Source organism: Chiloscyllium plagiosum, unplaced genomic scaffold (genome assembly GCF_037043375.1).
Source record: "Chiloscyllium plagiosum isolate Xiang-an unplaced genomic scaffold, Cpla_swu_hap1 HiC_scaffold_15, whole genome shotgun sequence".
Classification (NCBI taxonomy): domain Eukaryota; kingdom Metazoa; phylum Chordata; class Chondrichthyes; order Orectolobiformes; family Hemiscylliidae; genus Chiloscyllium; species Chiloscyllium plagiosum.
In genome coordinates this window covers 16,239,561-16,260,194 of record NW_028270153.1, presented here as the reverse complement: position 1 = coordinate 16,260,194, position 20,634 = coordinate 16,239,561, and the positions used below count along the sequence as shown (strand labels likewise).

Below are 20,634 nucleotides of genomic sequence, written 5' to 3'. Positions count from 1 at the left end.
TCGGTGATAGTTGGGTGCAGACTATACTATAGATGATAATCATTCCGAATTAGTTAACTGATTCATTAAGCAAGATGGCAAAGATTTCCTAACACAGTCAGCAGAATTTGACAGGTCCCAGAAATTCGAACAGACACTTTGACCTTGATTTTAACCTTAATTGCCACGTTAGAAGAAGTGACAAAACTGTGTAAATCTATTTAATGCCTTGTATGCGGAAACTGAAAATATCCTTCATCTGATGAACAGTTGGTCTTGAGGATACTGTAATTTCACAAGTTTTGGTTTGGTGCTTTTTTTTCTAGAATGTCCAAATCTTTTGAATTTAGAATAGAACTTAAGCCCGGCTTGTCTAAATTAATTTACAGTGTCTATTTTCCAGACTTCTGGACTGTCCATCTGGATTGGCAACCAACTTCAGCCGATGGTGTACATCAAGCCAACCATAGCTATTATCCTGATCTGCTTGTTGATAACATGTTTTACTGAGTTTGCCAGCAACACTGCTACAATTGTAATCATGTTACCAATCGTGGCTGAATTGGTGAGTTTCCTGAAATAGTGGAAAAAGGAATGCTTGCGTTTTGACAGTTCGTTTCACGATCTTAGAATGTCTCAAAACACATTACACACAATTAAGTATTTTGAAGAGCAGGAAACTCAGCAGCATTTGCATACACTAAGGTCCCACAAACAATGGTATTATCCTGATGCAGTAGCATGTTTAGTGATGTTGATTATTGGAGAGATATTGGCCAGGACACTGGGAGAATTTCCTACCTTACATGTGATTAAGCGTGTCGCTACAAGGGCAAATCAAAGACAGGGAATTCTGCAGTGAATAACCCATCTCCAGACTCCCAAAGCCTGACCATCATCTCCAAGTCACAAGTCAGGAGTGTGATGGAGTAGTCCCCTTTGCCTGGATGAGTGCAGCTCCAACAATACTCAAGAAGCTCAACACCATTCAGGACAAACCACAGAGACATAGAAGGTAAGAGTGGGCTATTCAACCCCTCGAGCCTGCTCTCCCATTCAATATGATCATGGCTGATCATTGAGCTCAATACCCTCATCACGCCCTCCCTCCTCCTCTCTTCAGCCATAAGAGCTCTATCTATATCCTTCTTGAAAACACAGAATGCTTTGGCTTCAACCACTTTCTGTGGTAGTGAATTCCACAGGCTTAGCACTCTTTGGGCGAAGAAATTTCTCATCTCAGTTTTAAATGATTAATGGGTGGCACAGTGGCTCAGTGGTTAGCACTGCTGCCTCACAGCACCAGGGTCCCAGGTTTGATTCCAGCCTTGGGCGATTGTCGGTGTGGAGTTTGCACATTCTCCCCATGTCTGTCTGGATTTCCTACCACAGTCCAAAGAAGTACAGGTCAGGTAAATTGGCCATGTTAAAGTTGCCCATAGTGTTAGGTGCATTAGTCAGAAATGGGTCTGGGTGGGTTGCTCTTTGGAGGTTTGGTGTGGACTGGTTGGGCCGAAGGGCTTGTTTCCACACTGTAGGGAATCTAATCTGATCTTATCCTTAGACCATAATCCCTTGGTTTCCTACCTTCGGGGCCATCCTCCATGCATCTAACCTGTCTAGTCCTGTTATAATTTAATGGGTTTCTATGAACCCCCCTCATTATTCTAAACTCCAGTGAATACAATCCTAACCAACTCAATCTCCCCTCATACATCAGTTCTGCCATCCTAGGAATCAATTCAGTAAATCTTCACTGCACTCCCTTCATAGCAAGAACATCCTTCCTCAGATAAGGAGACCCAAACTGCACACAATACTCCAGGTGTGTCTCACCAATGCCCTGTATAAATGTGGCAAGACACCTTTGTTCCTGTACTCAAATCTTGCACTATGAAAGCCAACGTCCAGTTTGCCTTCTCTATGACTGCTGCACCAGCATGCTTACTTTCAGCGATTGGTACACGAGGACACCATGGTCTCATTGAACATTTCCTTTTCTCAATTTACAGCCATTCAAGTAATAATCTGCCTTCCTGTTTTTGCTCCCAAAGTGGATGACCTCACATTTATCCACATTATACTACATCTGACACATATTTGCCCATACTCAGTCTGTACAAATCACTCTGGAACATCTCTGCAACCTCTTCACAGCTCACCCTACCACCCAGTTTTGTTTCATGTACACATTTTAAGATGTTACATTTAGTCCCCTCATCTAAATCATTAATATATATTCTGAATAGCTGGGGTCCTTGTACCAATCTCTGCAATACCCCACTAGTAACTCTCTGCCATTTAGAAATAGACACACGTATTCCTGCTGTACACCCGTTTGACTGGCACTCCATCCACTACCTTCAATATTCACTTCTTTCATTAGTGATGCACAGTAGCAGTGGTGTGTACCATCCACGTGATGCACTGCAGCAACATACCAAGGCTCTCCAACAAAACCAACCAAGCCTATAATCTCTATCAGCAAGAAGAGGAAGGACAGCAGCTACAAGGAAATGTCACCAACTGCAAGGTTTCCTCCAAGCAACACACCATCCTGATTTGGAACAATATCATCATTTCTTCAATGTAGCTGGGTCAAAGTCCTGGGCTCCCCTCTTAACAACACTGTAGATGCCCCTACATCCAAATGACTGCAGTGGTTTAACAGAGCAGCTTACTACCATCTTTTTCAGGGTAGTTAGAGATGGGTAATAAATACTGGCTTAGCTAGCAACATCTACATCCAGCAAACATATAAGAATTAAGAGTTTCTTAAAATTGCAGTGTCAAATTGACTCTGCTCAGTATATAGGGTTACACCCGAAATGTTGACTCCTCCACCTCCTGATGCTGCTTGGATTGCTGTGTTCTTCCTGCCTCCTGCTTGTCTACCTGGGATTTCAGCATCTGCAGGTTTTTTTTGTCACTACCTACATTAGCTCCCGGATTTCAATTACAATTTATTATAATTGTCCTGGTTTTCGAACCTCTCTATGGTTTCATGCATCCATTCTCAATCATTTCTTCCACCCATCCAACCTCTACTTCGAGACTGCCTCACTTCAGATCTGAGGGGTATGAAGGGCTGGGGTGGGAGGGCAGGGAGTGAGATGTGGCACTGGGTGTGACTCCACTTGAAAGGGCTCTCAGCTGCATTTTACAAGTGGCAGTGAATTCAATGGGTGCCGCTGTCAGAACACTACCAACAACAGTGGCCATCGCTGGGACTACATCCCGGAGGAAGAGGATACAGGAGTGTACATGCACCCACACAGTCAGACTGGTGAGGGCCGGAGGTATTTACATCCATCAGGCAGGCTCCAACAAAGTGGTAACAATCAATAAGGGGCATGTGCCACTGTCGGCACAGGATTGTTGCCAGGACCCCTTCATAGACCAAAGCCTATCCAAAGGAATTAAGGTCCTCCTGCCATCAGATCTGCTCAGAAGCTGCAAGGTTTTCCTTCCTCCCTCCCAAAGTCCCGAAGAATCCTTTCTGCCCCTGGCAAAATACCAACGAAAAGGGGAATTGGTCCTTGATTAGGGAAGTGGGGAGATCCTCTACCACATTTCCTGATACTGGCAAAATAGCATGGTAAATGTGGTATTCGGGATATCACTCGACACCTGCCCTCACCTGTAACCCCGACAGTCCTGAAAAATCACAGCTCTGTATTCAACAAGTAGAAGTGAATTTTTATCTACACGCTAGAGAGGGTTCAGAAGAGAGTTACCAGGAATGGAAGATTTGAATTATGAAGAAAGGCTTGGTTTTCTTTTACTGGAGTGTAGGATGTTGAGAAGTGACCACGTAGAGGTTTATAAGATCATGAGGGGTAGAGATAGAGTTAAGATTAGGTGTCTTTTCTCTCAGATGGGGAATTTCAAGACTAGGGTCTTGAGGAAAGAGATTTTAAAAAGACATGAGGGACAAATTTTTTACATGGAGTGGTTCACATGTAGAATGAACTTCCTGAGGAAGTGGTGGACGTGGGCACAATTACAATGTTTAAAAAGGCACTTAGATAAGTACATGAATAGGAAAGGTTTGGAGGGATATGGACCAGTAGCAGGCAAGTGGGACTGATTTAGTTTGGGATTATGTTTGGCATGGATTGGTTGGATCGAAGTGTCTGTTGTATGACTCCATGACTATGACTCTATTTCTTTCTGTTACCAATAGGATTGATATCCAATTGCAAGGACAGAATCTCATCCCATTTATTTATCATTTATTACAGGCTTTGCACATGAGGGTGAATCCCCTCTATCTGATGGTCCCTGCAACTGTTGCAGGTTCCTATGCTTTCATGCTTCCAATATCAACACCTCCAAACTCAATTGCTTTTGCTACAGGCAATCTAAAGGTCATTGATATGGTATGTATAATTCTTCAGTTGAAGCAGTTTGAAATACCTAGCTTTGAACTTCAATGCATAAATTGAAATCAGTGATTTGCCATTGAGTAACTATTGTTGAGATGATAAAGAATTTTTTAACTTTGCCCTTTCCTACAATGAGTCAAGAATGTGGAGCTGGAAAAGCACAGCAGGTCAGGCAGCATTGGAGGAGCAGGAGAATTAATGTTTTGGGCATAAGCCCTTCATCAAGAATGCCTGAAACATCGATTCTCCTGCTCCTCAGATGCTGCCTAACCTGATGTGCTTTTCAAGCACCACACTCTCGATTCTGATCTCCAGCATCTGCAGTTCTCACTATCTCCTTTCCTATAGATCCTTGTTGTGACCTATGGGATGAAGGTTAATGTTGGTTCATGAAAGAATGACTTTCATTTAAATGGAGGTCATGCCCATCTATCTTGAATACATACAAGGTAGACTTGTATATATATTGGCCCACGCCAGGGTGAATGTGAGTAGGGTTCAGTTTTTTTCCTTATGTTCCTGGCAAAAGTGAGTTCTACTTACATTGTGGGGGGGGGGGGGGGGGGGGGCGGTGGGGAGGTAGAAGATTTGACAGAATTGGTATAAATCAACTGGAATATTTGGGTCTGTATCACCCTGGAAATAAATGTATATTTGTTATCAACATGAAGTTAAAAATCACACACCAGGTTATAATCCAACAACTTTATTTGGAAGCACTAGTTTTCAGAGTGCTGCTCCTTCATCAGGCGGTGGAGAATAAGATCATGACCACAGAATTTATAGCCAAAGGAGTCCAGTGTCATGGAGATGTGATACACTAAACAATTTTAGATCAAATCTTTCATCTTTTAGAATAGGATTTGCTGGTTTCTGTTCTTTGATATGTAAATCCCAGAACTTCTTTTAAAGTGCATTCTCAAGATAGCTTAGTTTTTTTAAACAATAGAACACAGATAGAACATAGAACATAGAAAAGTACAGCACAGGCCCACGATGTTGTGCCGAGATATAATCCTATTGTAAAATGTAGTCACTTAACCTACGCACCCCTCAACTCACTGCTATCCATGTGCATGTCCAGCAGTCACTTAAATGTCCCCAGTGACTCTGCTTCCACCATCACAGCTGGCAACGCATTCCATGCATTCACAACTCTCTGCGTAAAGAACCTACCTCTGATGTCTCCTTTATACCTTCCTCCTAATATCTTCAAACTATGACTTCTTGTACTAGTCAATCCTGCCCTGAGGAAAAGCCTCTGCCTATTGACTCTATCTATTCCACTCATTATCTTGTATACCTCGATCAGGTCTCCTCTCTTTCTCTTTCTCTCCAGAGAGAAAAGTCCGAGCTTACTCAACCTTTCTTCATACAACAAGCCTTCTAGTCCAGGCAGCATCTTGGTAAACCTTCTTTGCACCCTCTCCAAAGCCTCTGTATCTTTCCTATAGTAGGGCTACCAGAACTAGACACAATATTCCAAGTGTGGTCTCACCAGGGATTTGTAGAGCTGTAGCAAAACCTCGCGGCTCTTAAACTTGATCCCCCTGTTAATGAAAGCCAAAAAACCATATGCTTTCTTAACAACTCTATTCACTTGGGTGTCAACTTTGAGGGATCTATGTACTTGCACACCCAGATCCCTCTGTTCCTCCACACTGCCAAGAATCCTGTCTTTAATCCTATATTCAGCATTCGGGTTCGACCTTCCAAAATGCATCACTTCGCATCGATCCAGGTTGAACTCCATCTGCCATTTCTCAGCCCAGCTCTGCATCCTGTCCATGTCACGCTGCAGCTTGCAGTAGCCCTCTATACTCTCGACGGCATGTCCAAATGTGTCATCTTTGTGTCATCTGCAAATTTACTAACCCACCCCTCAACCTCCTCATCCAAGTCACTTATAAAACCCACAAAGAGCAGAGGCCCAAGAACAGAGCCTTGCGGGACCCCACTCAATGCTGTCCTCCAGGCAGAATACTTTCCATCTACAACCACTCTCTGCCTTCTGTCAGCCAGCCAATTCTGAATCCAGATAGCCAAATCTCCCTCTATCCCATACTTCCTGACTTTATAAATGAGCCTACCATGGGGAACCCTATCAAATGTCTTGCTGAAATCCATATACACCACATCCACTGCTCGACCGTCATCGACCTGTCTTGACACCTCCTCAAAGAACTCAATAAGATTTGTGAGGCATGACCTGCCCTTCACAAAACCATGCTGACAAGCTTTAATCACACACTATGCTTTGCCAAATAGTCATAAATCCTATCCCTCAGAATTCTTTCCACAACTTTGCTGACCACAGACGTAAGACTGACTGGTCTGTAATTGCCAGGAATTTCCCTATTACCCTTCTTGAAAAATGGAACAACATTCGCCTCCTTCCAATCCTCTGGTACGACTCCCGTGGAGAGTGAGGAGGCAAATATCCTCGCCAGTGGCTTAGCAACCTCCTTTCTCGCTTCCCAGAGCAGCCTAGGATAAATCTGGTCTGGCCCTGGGGACTTATCAATCTTAATGTTTTCCAAAATTTCTAGCACACCAACTTCATCAATCTTAATCTGGTCAAGACTGTATCCCAGATCCTCTAAGTTTTCATTTACAGCAATTTCCCTTTCCTTGGTGAAAACCAAAGCAAAAAACTCATTCCGGGCTTCCCCTATCTGCTCAGACTTCACGCACAGGTTCCCTCCGCTATCCCTGATCGGCCCTACCTTCTCCCTGATCATGCTATTATTCCTTACGTATGAGTAAAACGCCTTTGGGTTCTCACTAATCCTTCTTGCCAAGCCTTTTTCGTGCCCCTCCTGGCTCTCCTCAGTCCATTTCTGAGCTCCTTTCTAGCAAGCCTGTAATCCTCTAAAGCTGTGCTAGATCCTTGCTTCCTTCACCTTACATAAGCTCCTACTTCCTTTTGACAAGAAGTTCCTCTGTTCTCGTCATCCAAGATTCCTCAATCTTACCCTTTCTTACCTGTATCAGAGGAACAAATTTGTGCAACACTTGCAACAACTGCTCCTTAAATAGTCTCCACCTGTCTGCTGTGCCCTTTCGGTGGAACAATTGCTCCCAGTCTGTACTTCCCAACTCCTGTCTGATAGCGTCATAATTTCCTTTCCCCCAGTTAAATATCTTCCCTCGGTAACTGATTCTTTCACCTTCCAAGGCTGTGCTAAATGTGAGGCAGTTGTGATCACTTTCACCAAAGTGCTCTCCCACCGCGAGATCTGACACCTGTCCTGGCTCATTGCCAAGCACCAAATCCAAAATGGCCTCTCCCCTCGTCGGCCTGTCCACATACTGAGTAAGGAAACCCTCCTGAACACACCTGACAAAAACGGCTCCATCCAAACCATCTGCACTTAGGGGGTTCCGGTTGATATTGGGAAAGTTGAAATCACCCATAACAACAACCCTGCTACTTTTGCATTTTTCCAGAATGTGCCTGCCTATGAGATCTTCAATCTCTCTACTGCTATTAGGTGGTCTGTAGAAAACCCCCAATGCGGTGGCTGTTCCTTTGCTGCTCCTAATTTCCACCCATACTGACTCAGTAGACAAACCTTCCTCAACAACCTTCGTTTCTGTAGCTGTGATGCACTCTCTGATTAGCAATGCTCTTTTTCCACCCTTCCTGTTCTTTTTAAATGTTCTAAACCCTGAAACATCAAGTAACCATTCCTGCCTCTGTGAAACCCACATCTCCATTCTGGCCACAACACTGTAGCCCCAAGTACTGATCCATGCTCTAAGTTCGTCAGTCTTATTCCGGACACTCCTTGCATTAAAGCAGACACACTTTAACTGATCCCAATGTTTCATCGTGTGAGAAACCTTCCTGATAGATTCAATATATCCTGTCACTGTCCTGTCTGCAACTGATCCCCTCTCTGACATGTGGCTCTGATTCAAACTAGTTTAAACCCTCCCGAATTGTACGAGCAAATCTCCTACCCAGGACATTTGTACCCCTCCAGTTCAGGTGCAACCCGTCCTTCATGTACAGGTCCCACCTTCCCCAGAAGATATCCCAATGGTCTAGGTAGCTGAAGCTCTCCCTCCTGCACCAGCCTCGCAGCCACGTGTTAAGCTGCATTTGCTGACTGTTCCTCATCCCACTATATCGTGGCAGCAGAACCAACCGGAGATCAATACTCTACTCGTCCTCTCTTCAGCTTCCAACCTAACACTCTGTGGTCACTTTTCAGATCCTCAATCCCTTTCCTGGCTATATCATTGGTGCCAATATGTACCATGATTTCTGGCTGCTTGCCCTCCCCCTTCAGAATCTTGCAAACCCGATCGGCGACATCCCGGATCCTGGCACCAGGGAAGCAACATACCTTCCGGGAATCCCGTTCCTGACCACAAAACCTCCTGTCAATCTGTCTAACTATTGAGTCCCCTACCACTAGTGCTTTTCTATTCCCCCCCCTCCCTTCTGAGCCACAGTGCCAGACTCAGTGCCAGAGACCTGACAACAATGGCTTTCCCCTGGTAGGCTGTCCCCACCAACAGTATCCAAAACGGTATACTTATTGCTGAGGGGAACGGCCACAAGGGATCCCTGCTCTGACTGTTGGTTCCCTTTCCTCCCCCTGACAGTAACCCAGCTGTCCTTATCCTGTGTCTGGGGAGTGACCACCTCCCTGTACATGCTCTCAATTTCCCCCTCAGCCTCCCGAATGATCCGTAGTTCATCCAGCTCCAGCTCCAGTTCCCTAACTCGGTTTTCAAGGAGCTGGAGTTGGGTGCACTTTTCAGATGTAGTCGACAGAGATATGTGTAGTGTCTCTCACCTGCCACATTCTGCAGGAGGAACATGCAACTGCCCTAACATCCATATCCTGCTACTCTGAAAGCCCACGCAGAACTAAACAAAGGAAGAGAAGGAAAAAAAAGAAACCTGAAAACTTACCTAGTTTACAGACTTTTAGTAAGGTTAGAGAAGGTGGCGGGAGGGAGGCCCTACGATATAGGGTCTCGGGTTTAGATCTCACCCACTTAAAAACTTCCCAGAATTCCTTTGCTCCTCCCTCGCACCTCTCGGCAAATGGAGGCCCCGACGCCTGAAGTAAGTCTTTTGAACAATTAGACTCACTTTCTCAGAATAGGTGCGAATTCTATGTCCCAATGTTGAGTCAGATTGACAAGCTCTCTGTATAGTTTTACAGAGTTTTACATGGATTCATGTAGTTTTTGAGCAAAATAAAATGTAATTCTGCAAAAACAAATTCACCCCATAAACGTATATCATTGGCGTGTAGGAGCAACAGAGTGACTGTGTGTGTGAATGTATGCATATGGGTGTGAGTGCATGTGATAGAGTATGTGTGTATATGTTTATAAGCTTGGTTATGTGTGTGTGTTAGTGTGGTGGGATATGTGTGTGTGAGAGGATACGTGTGTGGGTGTGAATGCGGGTGGTGTATATGTGTGCATATGAGAGAGACCTTATGTGTGACAGAGGGTCTGTGGGACTGTGTGTGTGTGTGTGTGTGTGTATGTGTTAGAATCTATCAACCCAAGGTCCCAGTTGACACCAGTTGGATTATAAACTGGTGTTGTGTGATTTTTAACTTCATCTAACCCAGACCAACAGCGGAACCTCCAAGTCATGTTATCAATATAATCAATTCACTGGAGAGAAATTGAAGGTTGGGTGGATTGATAATGATCTCAATCCCTGTCTTTGTTTTAACTGGGAAATCCCTTATTGTATTACCTTTTTTAAGGCTTTGATTTCAACAATGTTAAATTCCTTTTCATTTCCCTTTAACATTAGTTTCTCACTTCTATAGCAGATGCATCCTCAATCGCTGAACAAAATCCTACTCTATATTTCTGAGGTTTTGTGCCAGAAATTATTGTTTTTTTGAGCTGCCATCTTAAGATTTTCTTTAGGGCTACATTTTTATTTTGTGACTACTTTTTGGTTTTCAGAGACTCCTTTCCAATTGTTACCAATGCATTTATTAAGTGATATAGCTGTGTACTAGCAATGTCTTCTGTATTTGAATTTACACATTGATATTTGGACTGATTTAAAGCAGAAATAGAAGAATTTATCAATATCTTAAATAATTACCAAACCACAAGGAAAATACTAATTTCTGAGATACCACAGCATTTATATTAGGACAAGACAACAGATATATTTTGGCAACAATAGTTATTTTCAAAATTACCGACACTTCTGCACGCAAAAAAACCCACTACATACCTCTGCAAACCAGTGAGATACGAGCGAATGTATTTATATCACATACACACAAAGCTGAAAACTTCTAACCAAGCAGCTACCTTTTTTTAAGCATCTTTGAGCTCAATTTCAAATTTAACAATTGGCACATAGTGTTTATTACAATGACATCCACTAATTTTTCTCCATTTAGAGGCTTCCAAGTCTATGCAGCCTTATGCTAGAGATTCCACCTTCATCTGAATTTCAATGATTTCCAAGATTTCTTGGCTCTCAATTGGCTGACAGTTTAATGTTTTGTTGACAGTTTAAAACTCTTTCCTCACGTTACCGACATGCCTTCCTGCATGAACCAACGTGCTAGAATGGTAGACTGAGGAATATGTTGGACCATGAGTTTACAGTTTGTGTTGAAATACAATTCTGCTGCTACCAATGGTGCCCAGTTTTGAGTTGTTAGATCTGATTGAAATCTGACCCATTTAGCACAGTGGTAATGCCATACAACACAATGGAGGAAGTGATAAAGAATGCTGGTCCCAAATACATTAATAGTTAACGTGGTTTATGGACAAAAAAATTATAGTACCAATGACTATATCAAATTTAATTTAATAACATTCTTGTGAGGTGCCTTGGGATGTTTAACTACATTTAAATATGATACAGATACATAATGACGTTGCAGTGAGTCAATGGTAACAGTGAATACAATGGACTCAACAATCACAGTGTGGATGAAATATTTTCGGTATGTCAGATGCAAGTAATTCGTTGGAGATACTGCAGTTTAAAAAGGCTTGACAAACTGTTATCTTCATCCCAAATTATCCTGTTATCAATGTGTTTGGCCATCTCAGTGGCTGGTGTCATCACTGACTAAAGTTTACTAGGCAGATGAACAATTAACAGACTTGTGTTCACGAGATTATGAATGACCTTTAAAAGTGCAACATGATGCACGCAGAACACTAAAAAACATGTGATTTAATGTCCAGGTTGTGGTTGAGCAATTTTTCCTTGAGCAATTTTTGGCAAACAAGAGTGTTTTTAGTTCTAATTCAGTTTTCAGTGGGTGAGAGCAGTTCCTGGGTTGAAAATCTGTCAGAATGTTTAGCCAAAATTTGCAGCTTTGGATAACAACTTTTTAAAAATGCAATAAGCAAATGCGAATACAGATGACCCTCTGTCTCTATCTGAAATGTCCCATTTAGTTGTCAAACACAGATCAATAGGAATTTTGTATACATACAGTAATTCCTGTAAAAATCTTCTCCTTTTATACCCAAAGCTGAGTCTGCTATCCCATTGCTACTGGTAGAAGATAGCAATATTGCTTTCCTTGACTGAAATTAGATGGAAAGTTGTTGAGCCAATGTACCTTGATAAGCCAAATTTTGATCAACCAACTGCACATTTAATGAATTATGTTAAATTAGAAAGGGCAAAAGATAAGTGAGAGATCCAAGCAATGAGAGCAAACTCAACGTTGAACCAAATTCAGCCTTTGCAACAAAACTAATAAAATGCCGCTGTATTGTTTTAGATAGAAAGAGTTTGTTTATAAAGTGAATTTTCATAATGTCAGGTTGTTTCAAAGTGTTTTACAACCAGTGCTTGTTTTTGAAGTGTAACTGGTGTTATAATGTATGAAGGACAGCAGCCTGTTTGCATATAATAGGGCCCCACCAAGAGCAAGGAGATACATAACCAAAATGTTATCTAGGATGTTAAAGAGAACACACATGGGTTCCTCTATACTGGGAGAAGTGATCGCATACTGGTATTATTGTTATACTATTAATTCAAAGACCCAAGTAATATCTGGGACCTAGGTTTGAATCCTGCCAAGGCAGATGGTAGAATTTGAATTCAATAAAAATCTGGAATCCAGAGTCTAATGATGACCACAAAACTATTGTTTGGAAAAACCCCAATTGGTTCACTAATGTCCTTAAGGGAAGGAAACTGCTATCCTTACCTGGTCTGGCCTACATGTGACCCTAGACCTACAGCATTGTGGTTGACTCTTAGCTGCCTCTTCATAGTTGGCGATGGGCAATAAATTCTGATAGCCATTGATAGCCAGAGGAGATCTAACATAAAATTCTAACAGGGTGATATAGCCTGGATATGGGGAGCAAGTTTTCTCTGGCTGGGTTCCCCTAGAATCAGGGGTCACAGTTTCAGGATACAGGGTAGACTATTTAGGATTGAGATGAAAAAAATTTTCTTCACCCAAAGAGTAGTGAACCTGTGGAATTCACTAACACAGAAGGGCACGGAGTACAAGTCACTGAATGTTTTCAAGGAAGAAACATTTTTTTTTCAGATTTTAAGGGTATCAAAGAATAATGGGAGAAAGCATTGAGGTAGAGAAGCAGCTATGATCCTATTGAATGTAGAGCAGACTCAAAGGGCCGAATGGCCTACTCTTGCTTCAAGTTTCTATGTTTGTCTCATTTCTCCTTAGTCCTCTATTAATTTATTGGATTTGTCTATGCAGGTGAAGTCTGGGATCATCATGAATTTTTTGGGGATCTTTCTGCTGTTGCTGGCCATAAATACCTGGGGTCTGTATGTGTTCGAACTGTCCACTTATCCTGACTGGGCCAGAATCCACACACACAGCACCCAGAATGTCACCATGATCTCTCTGAATGGAACCATGTAATACACAACACTATGAAACATAGAGTCACAAACTTTCCAAGGTCAACGCTATAATGTTGCTAAAGCAAACCAACTGTCGAGAAATTAGATTGGGTCCAACTGTGAGGATGTGAAAAAGACCTGAACAATTCACACATGATTTTTTAAAAAAATTGCTGTATGCTAAATTAAACATTAACTTCTATGTTGGATATAAAGTCATAATAGTTTTCTTTTAAAGAAATCTTTTACAATTGTTTTCTTTTGCCTCTAATTGTACTTTACTGGGTGAATTGAAGTTAAAACATTCATGAGGAAAGAGGCATCTTCATATATTCAGTCACTGAATGGCCAGTTTCACATCAATGCTGTGCAAAGCAATGAGTTAATTTGCTTCTTTCTTAGTTCTCAATATTGTAATGCGTTAGCAAGTAGATCAAGGCTTATGGGGAGAAGGCTGGAGAGTGGGGTTGAGAAATATGTCAGCCATGATCGATTTATGGAGCAAACATGATGGGCCACGTGGCCTAATCTGCTCTTACAGCTTTTGGTCTAAGTGTCACTAAATTAAGTCTCCGCTTTTAGCAAAGTAACAAAGGAACAGTAATGGAATGCAATGCACAGAAAGGGACAGATTTTCAGCTTTGAGGTGAAAATTAAGAGTCAGGATCTTCCTTAACATTGCCATCCTGTCTCCTGTCTGGCAGTGCCCGCCAATGCCATCTTCATCCTATAACAGGCTCATGAGAGGGGGTGACTAGTTTAAAAGACCTGTCTTTCTGTTCGCTGGGATGTCAGCTCAGTTCTGAAGATGAGCATAAGCTCCCTATAGTCTTCAACTCCTCCTTCCTCAACCCATCACCAGCCACTTCTCCCTTCATCTTCCATGTTCACCCTTGTTTTTCCCATGTCGCCCTCACAATTCCATTGCCCTACTCACACCCCTCATCCATCATTCCATTAGCCCCTGATTAACCCATAATCTCTGATCCCTTCAACCAACCTCTTACATACACCAGACCCACTCATCAAGTATCCATGATAAACGAAACTCACAAACTCTCCAATAACATTTGAAAGTCTTTGAAAAGATCACAGCTTTCAAAATACAAAAGCATTAGTGGAAAACTACTCAAAAGACCATTATCTGCTGTAAAAGCTCATAAAACTATCAAAGTGGACTCAGCTTTTCCTTGACAACTATATCAACAAACTCTGCACACAAGGCAGTCAGGTGTTCATTTTGATTTTCCATTGAACAATGTATAAACCATGTCTGCCGAGTAGAATCACTTAGAGTTTTTGAACTCAACCAGAAGGATTATTGAAGTTTTAAAACAGTTTTTTTCTTTTTTCCTTTTTATCTTTTTTCCCCTCCCCCCTCACTGCCCCCTTCCCATCCCCTCCCCCCTCCACCTCCTCACTGCCCCTCCTCACCCTCTCCACCCTCGCCCACTGACCCCTCCCCACCCCTCTCCACACTCTTACTGCCCCTCCCCACCCCCTTCACCCCCTCCCCCTCTCTGCCCCCTCCCCTCCTCATCACTGCCCCCCTTCCCACCACCCTTTGTCCCCTCCTCCTCCCCCCCAACCCTCCACAAACCCCCACCACCACACCCCCTCAAAACGGGTTTAATTACAGCGTGTGAAGGTAGTTCACCACCATCTGTGGATGGGCGTTAAAGACTGGCCAGCCAGAATTGCCCATGTCCCATGATTGAATAAAAAGATGGTTTAGCTGAACTTCAGGCAAAAATTTAAGGCAATAGAATAATTTCATACAATCAAATCTGGATTTCATCAGTTTACAATGCAGCATTGTACTTTACCCAGTAGTTAATGTATTCTAATGCATGGGAAGACATTCCCCATTTCAACATGCTACTCTCTTTTGACAGCTTGCTAGTTTTCAGACATAACAAGCTGGCAATTAAATGATTTAATGGTCATTTAATATTTCAAAATAAAATACTCTGGTCAATCATTGCAGCAAAACCAGATATAACTTATGCTTCAGCATTTCATTATGAGATGTGAAGTATGCAATACCTGATCCTTAGAAGCTCCCACCTCCAGACCATGGCTCCTTCATGGTTTGCAACATCTGGTCATTTACATTGCCTGGCAAAGCCCTCCACGCTCCATCAAAATTGGGGACATTTAGAAATGTCCATGTCCATGGCACAAGTATGTCACATGTCACTTTCAATTGAATGGTAAATGAATTCAATTTGCATAGGTATGTTAATCATCTGTAAAGCAAGTAGAGTGGGAACAAAGCTTCTAGTTTAATCAGGTTTTCTTTCAAATTTTATTACTAGGGTCTCCTACTCTGCAGTGATACAAAAGTCTAGGTCCTTACTATGCAAATCAAATTTTACACTGCATTCATGAAAACTAGAGAGCAAATTAACCAGCAGTGGACTTTGAAGAGAACAGTATAAACAAGTTCAAGATGAAATTAATCATATTTTCAAACAGTGGGTTGAGGGATTATTGGTGGTCAGGATGTACTTATATGAGGTACATCTTTGAAAAAGGAATAGGTTTGTTATACCTTGCGGCTTATCCTTCTCTGCGAAATGATTAAATTCTTGTTTTGAGATCTTTGAGAATTCTAGAGCGACTAGAATTCTAATGAAGATCCAGTACAACTAGCGCCAATCAAGGAGTTTAGTGGCATCACATCGATAAGAGTATAAATACACTTCGCAATAAAGATCAGTCAGTCACGGGTGGAGATATGCAACAACAATGAAAAGAGTAAGCTCTACAACAACCTCGATTTACATAGCATTGTTAACAGAGAAAGATATCCCAATTGATTTCACAAAGGCATCATTTAATGGCATATGAAAGGAGACATTAGGAAGAATTATGCAAAGAGATGGATTTTAAGGAGGAAAGGGAGGTAGAGAAAACTAGGGAAGGTATGGTCCAAGGATCTGAAGGCACAGCCTCCAATGGTAGGGGAATGCGAAAGGGTGAATTCAGAAGACTCAGAAAGACAGAGAGGTTGGGCATGAGGAGTGCTACTGTTGTTGGCAGTTAGGAAGGGAAATGCAATGTTAGCATTCATTTCAAGAGGGCTAGATTGCAACAGCAGAGGTGCACCACACACACGCACACACAAACACACACAGTCCGATGACCCTTCCTCAGAACTGATGGTAGCTAGGAATGTATTAGTTTTTACGTAGAAGACAGGGTGGGGGGAGTGGGTAATGAATAAATTATAGGTAGGGAAATAGCCCAAAGAGAGAGAAGAACAGTTGGACAGATAAAGGAGTGGCTAATGATCTGGCTGGGAGGATGAATAGCTGTTAATGGAGACTAATAGTGGCTGACCATGAGCTAACAAGAGATGTACTGCTGAGGCTATATAAGGCTCTAGTCAGACCACATTTGAAATATTGTGAGCTGGTTGGAGTCAAACCTGAGACATAGGAAGATAGTTGTGGCTGTTGGAGGTCAGTCATCTCAGCTCCAGGACATCTCTGCAGGAGTTCCTCAGGGTAGTGTTCTAGGCCCAATTATCTTCAGCTGCTTGATCAATGATCTTTCCTCCATTATAAAGTTAGAAGTGGGGATGTTCACTGATGATTGCACAATGTTTAGCACCATTCACGATTCATCTAACACTGAACAGTCCGTGTTCAAATGCAGCAAGTTCTAGACAATATCCAGGTGTACGGTGACGAGTGGCAAGTAACGCTCACATCACACAATGGCAGGCAATGGCCATCTCCAATAAGAGACAATCTAATCACCATTCTTTCACATTCGATGATATTACCATCAATAAATCCCCTACTGTCAACATCCTAGGGGTTACTGTTAACCAGAGTCCAACTCAATTGGACTCACCACATAAAAACGGTGGCTGCAAGAGCAGGTCAGAGGTTAGGAATATGGTGGTGAGTAACCCAGCTCCTGACTCCCCAGAGACCATTTGTTTGTCACCACATCCACAAGCATCCACTCCCTCCACCACTGACACTGAGTAGCACCAGTGTGTAGTATCTACAGGATGCACTACAGAAATTCACCAAAGATCCTAAGGGAGCACCTTCCAAAACCCACGACCACTTCCATCTAGAAGGATAAGGGCAACAGATGCATGGAAACACCATCACCCTCAAGTTCCCCTCCAAGCCACATGTTATCCTGACTTTGAAATATATCACCATTCCTTCACTGTTGCTGGGTTAAAATCCTGGAATTCTCTCCCCAAGGGTACTATGGGTCAACCTACAGCAGGTGGGCTGCAGCTGTTCAAGAAGGCAGCTCACCACACCTTCCCAAGGGCAACTAGGGATGCGTGATAATGCTGGCACAGCCAACAACACCACATCCCACAAGTGAATAAAATAAAACTTTCAGACCAGAACGTTTTGGTTAGAAATCTGCAGGCTTTTATAAGCTGAGAAAGTCTAAGCTGTCCATTTTGTGGCTATTCATGTGAGAAGCTCCCACAGTTCTCAGGACGGAAACTGTGGCCAATCAGTAAAGTGGAGCTTAAAGATTTCATGAAGAGAGTAATTATTCTGCGCTTGAATTTCAGTAAAGTAATGGAAATAAGGTGAACACTTTCGCTGTGAATTTTAAGATTTTTCTGAACTGTCTTCTGTAAGTAGATATCTTTTTTTACAGTTTTCATTTTTGTGTAACAAATTTCCACACTATTGTTAGAGAAAATCTACATCCTCTGTAAATATGGTTTAGTGACTGACCACCACATTAACTAATTAAACAAAAAGATCTATTAAGCCAAGTTTCATTCTGACTTGTCCAGTAGCTCCATCCATTGGATTCATACAAGACAGTCATAAGATTTAAATTAGTTTAATAAGAGGCCACTACTTTTTTATCTATCTCTTTCTTTCATAATTTCCTGCAGTGTGCTTTTGTGGGGTAGAAGAATTCTCTTAGATTTGTGACCACTGACCTTTGGCAGCAGTATCTAATCTACTTGGAGATGTTTGAGCGATGAATAAAACTGTCACATCTTGCAATTGTTGGGCATTGAACTCCCTACCCTCAGCTATTATTGCAGCTCTGTACTCATAAACAAGATTAAAGCCGCTTTGTGTAGTACCCAGTGTTATTGAGATGTGTGGCATTGTGGAACCATTATGTACTGCTCTTGTAATCATGGAAAAGTTCCTCTTTTAGCTGTGAAAAGTTAATGTAACACTGGTATAGGCACAAATGAGACTTTTTAAACTCCTTTCTTACTGTAGTTACAGAGCAACAATCCTAGTTATTGATTCCAACGAGTGGGTAAGGTCAGCAAAAGTGCAGAAATGTTGGAGCATGGTATTGCACTCTCCACATTGTCCCATAAAGTAAATTCAAGTCACATCTGATATTCAGAGCAAAGAAGTAAATAGCTTTCAGCTTCCATGACCTCGAAATGCTTCACATAATTTTTGTTTGAAGTTTAGTTGAAATGTTGGAAATATAACTGCCGATTCGTCCCCACAATCAACAGAGAGACAAATGACCGGATAGCTAATCTGTCCCAATTTTGCTAGTTGAGGAGTAAATACTTGCCAGGATACCTTGCAAAAGGTCATCTATGAAATGCCATGGATTTCTTGGAATTATTTTAGACAGTCATAGAGTATTAGATTCGTACAGCATGGAAACAAACTCTTCAGTAAAACCTGGCATTCCTGATGAAGGGCTTGTACCCGAAACATCGACCGTCCTGCTCCTCGGATGCTGCCTGATCTGTTGTGCTTTCCCAGCGTCACACTTATCGACTCCACTTCAGTCTAACTTGCCCACGCTGACCAAATATCCTAAATTAATCTAGAGCCATTTACCAGCATTTGGCCCATATCCCTCTAAACCCTTACCATTCATGTACGCATCTAGATGCCTTTTAGATGTTGCAATTGGTACAGCCTCCACCACTTCTTCTGATAGTTCATTCCACACACGCACCACCCTCTGTGTGAATAAAATGCCCCTTAGGTCCTTTTTAAATCTTTCACCTCTCATCTAGTGCCCTTTAGCTTTGGACTCCCACACCACAGGAAAAAAGACCTTGGCTATTCACACTATCCATGCCCTTCATGATTTTATAATCCTCTATAATATACCCCCCTCAGCCTCTGACGTTCCAGGGAAAATAGCCCCAGCCTATTTAGCCTCTCCCTATAGCTCAAACCCTCCAACCCTGGCAACATCCTTGTAAATCTTTTTTGAACCCTTTCAATTTTCACAACACCATTCCTATAGGAGGGAGACCAGATTGAATACAGTATTTCAAATGTGGCTGCACCAATACCCTGTACAGCCGCAACATGACCTCCCAACTCCCAGACACAATGAAAACTGAAAAAAATTGCAGATGCTGTAAATCAGAAACAACAGAAATTGATAGAAAATCTTAGCAGGTCTCGTAGCATCTGTAGAGAGAAATCAGAGTTGATGTTTCAGGTTCAGTGACCCTTCCTCAGAACTAGGATAGGGTCCTTCTGAGTCAGGGTCACTCGACCCAAAATGTTAACTATGATTTCTCTCCACAGTTGCTGCCAGACCTGCTGAGCTTTTCCAGCAATTTCTGTTTTTTGTTCCTATACTCAATGCACTGACCAATAAAGGCAAGTGCACCAAATGCTTTCTTCACTATCCTGTCCATCTCCAAGGGACTATGAACCTGCAGCCCAAGATCGCTTTGTTTGGCAACACTCCCCAGGATCCTATCATTAACTGTATAAGTCCTGCTCCGGCTTGCCTTACCAAAATGCAGCATCTCACATTTATCTAAATTAAACTCCATCTGTCACTCCTCGATCCACTGGCCCATCTGATGATGGTCCCATTATATTTTGAGATAATCTTCTTTGCAGTCCACTACACCACCAATTTTGGTGTCATCTGCAAACTTACTAACCATGCCTCCCATGTTCACATCCAAATCATTTATATAGATGATGAAAAGCACGGATCCTTGCGGCACACCGCTGGTCACAGGCCTTCAATCTGAGAAACAATGCTCCACAATCACACTCTCTCTCCTACTTTCAAGCCTATTTTGTATTGAAATGGCTCTCCCTGTATTCCATGTGATGGAACCTTGCTAATCAGTCTACCATGCGGATTCTTGTCAAAGGCATTGTTGAAGTCCTTATAGCCAATATCCACCATTCTGTCTTCATCAATCTTCTTTGTCACTTCTTCAGAAACCTCAATCAAGTTTGTGAGACATGATTTCCCACGCACAAAGCCATGTTTACTATCTCTAATCAGTTCTTGTCTTTCCAAATACATGTAAGTCCTGTCACTCAGAATCCCCTCCAACAACCTGCCCACCACCGTCAGGCTCACCAGTCTATAGTTCCCTGGCATTTCATTGCCACCTTTCTTAAATAATGGCACCACTTTGGC

General features: G+C 42.3%; 1 protein-coding gene across 4 annotated transcripts in view; it reads left to right on the top strand.

The window, feature by feature from the left end:
• slc13a3 (solute carrier family 13 member 3) overlaps positions 1–13,443 on the top strand; it is a 54,912-nt gene extending 41,469 nt beyond the window's left edge. For all 4 annotated transcript variants that reach the window (XM_043710739.2, XM_043710738.2, XM_043710736.2 and 1 more), the window contains exons 11-13: positions 383–544; positions 4,224–4,361; positions 13,088–13,443. In XM_043710739.2, coding sequence (XP_043566674.1) covers positions 383–544; positions 4,224–4,361; positions 13,088–13,255 — 468 coding nt within the window. In that variant the 3' untranslated portion in view covers positions 13,256–13,443. The remainder of the gene's footprint in view (positions 1–382; positions 545–4,223; positions 4,362–13,087) is intronic.
• The last annotated feature ends 7,191 nt before the right edge of the window (positions 13,444–20,634 follow it).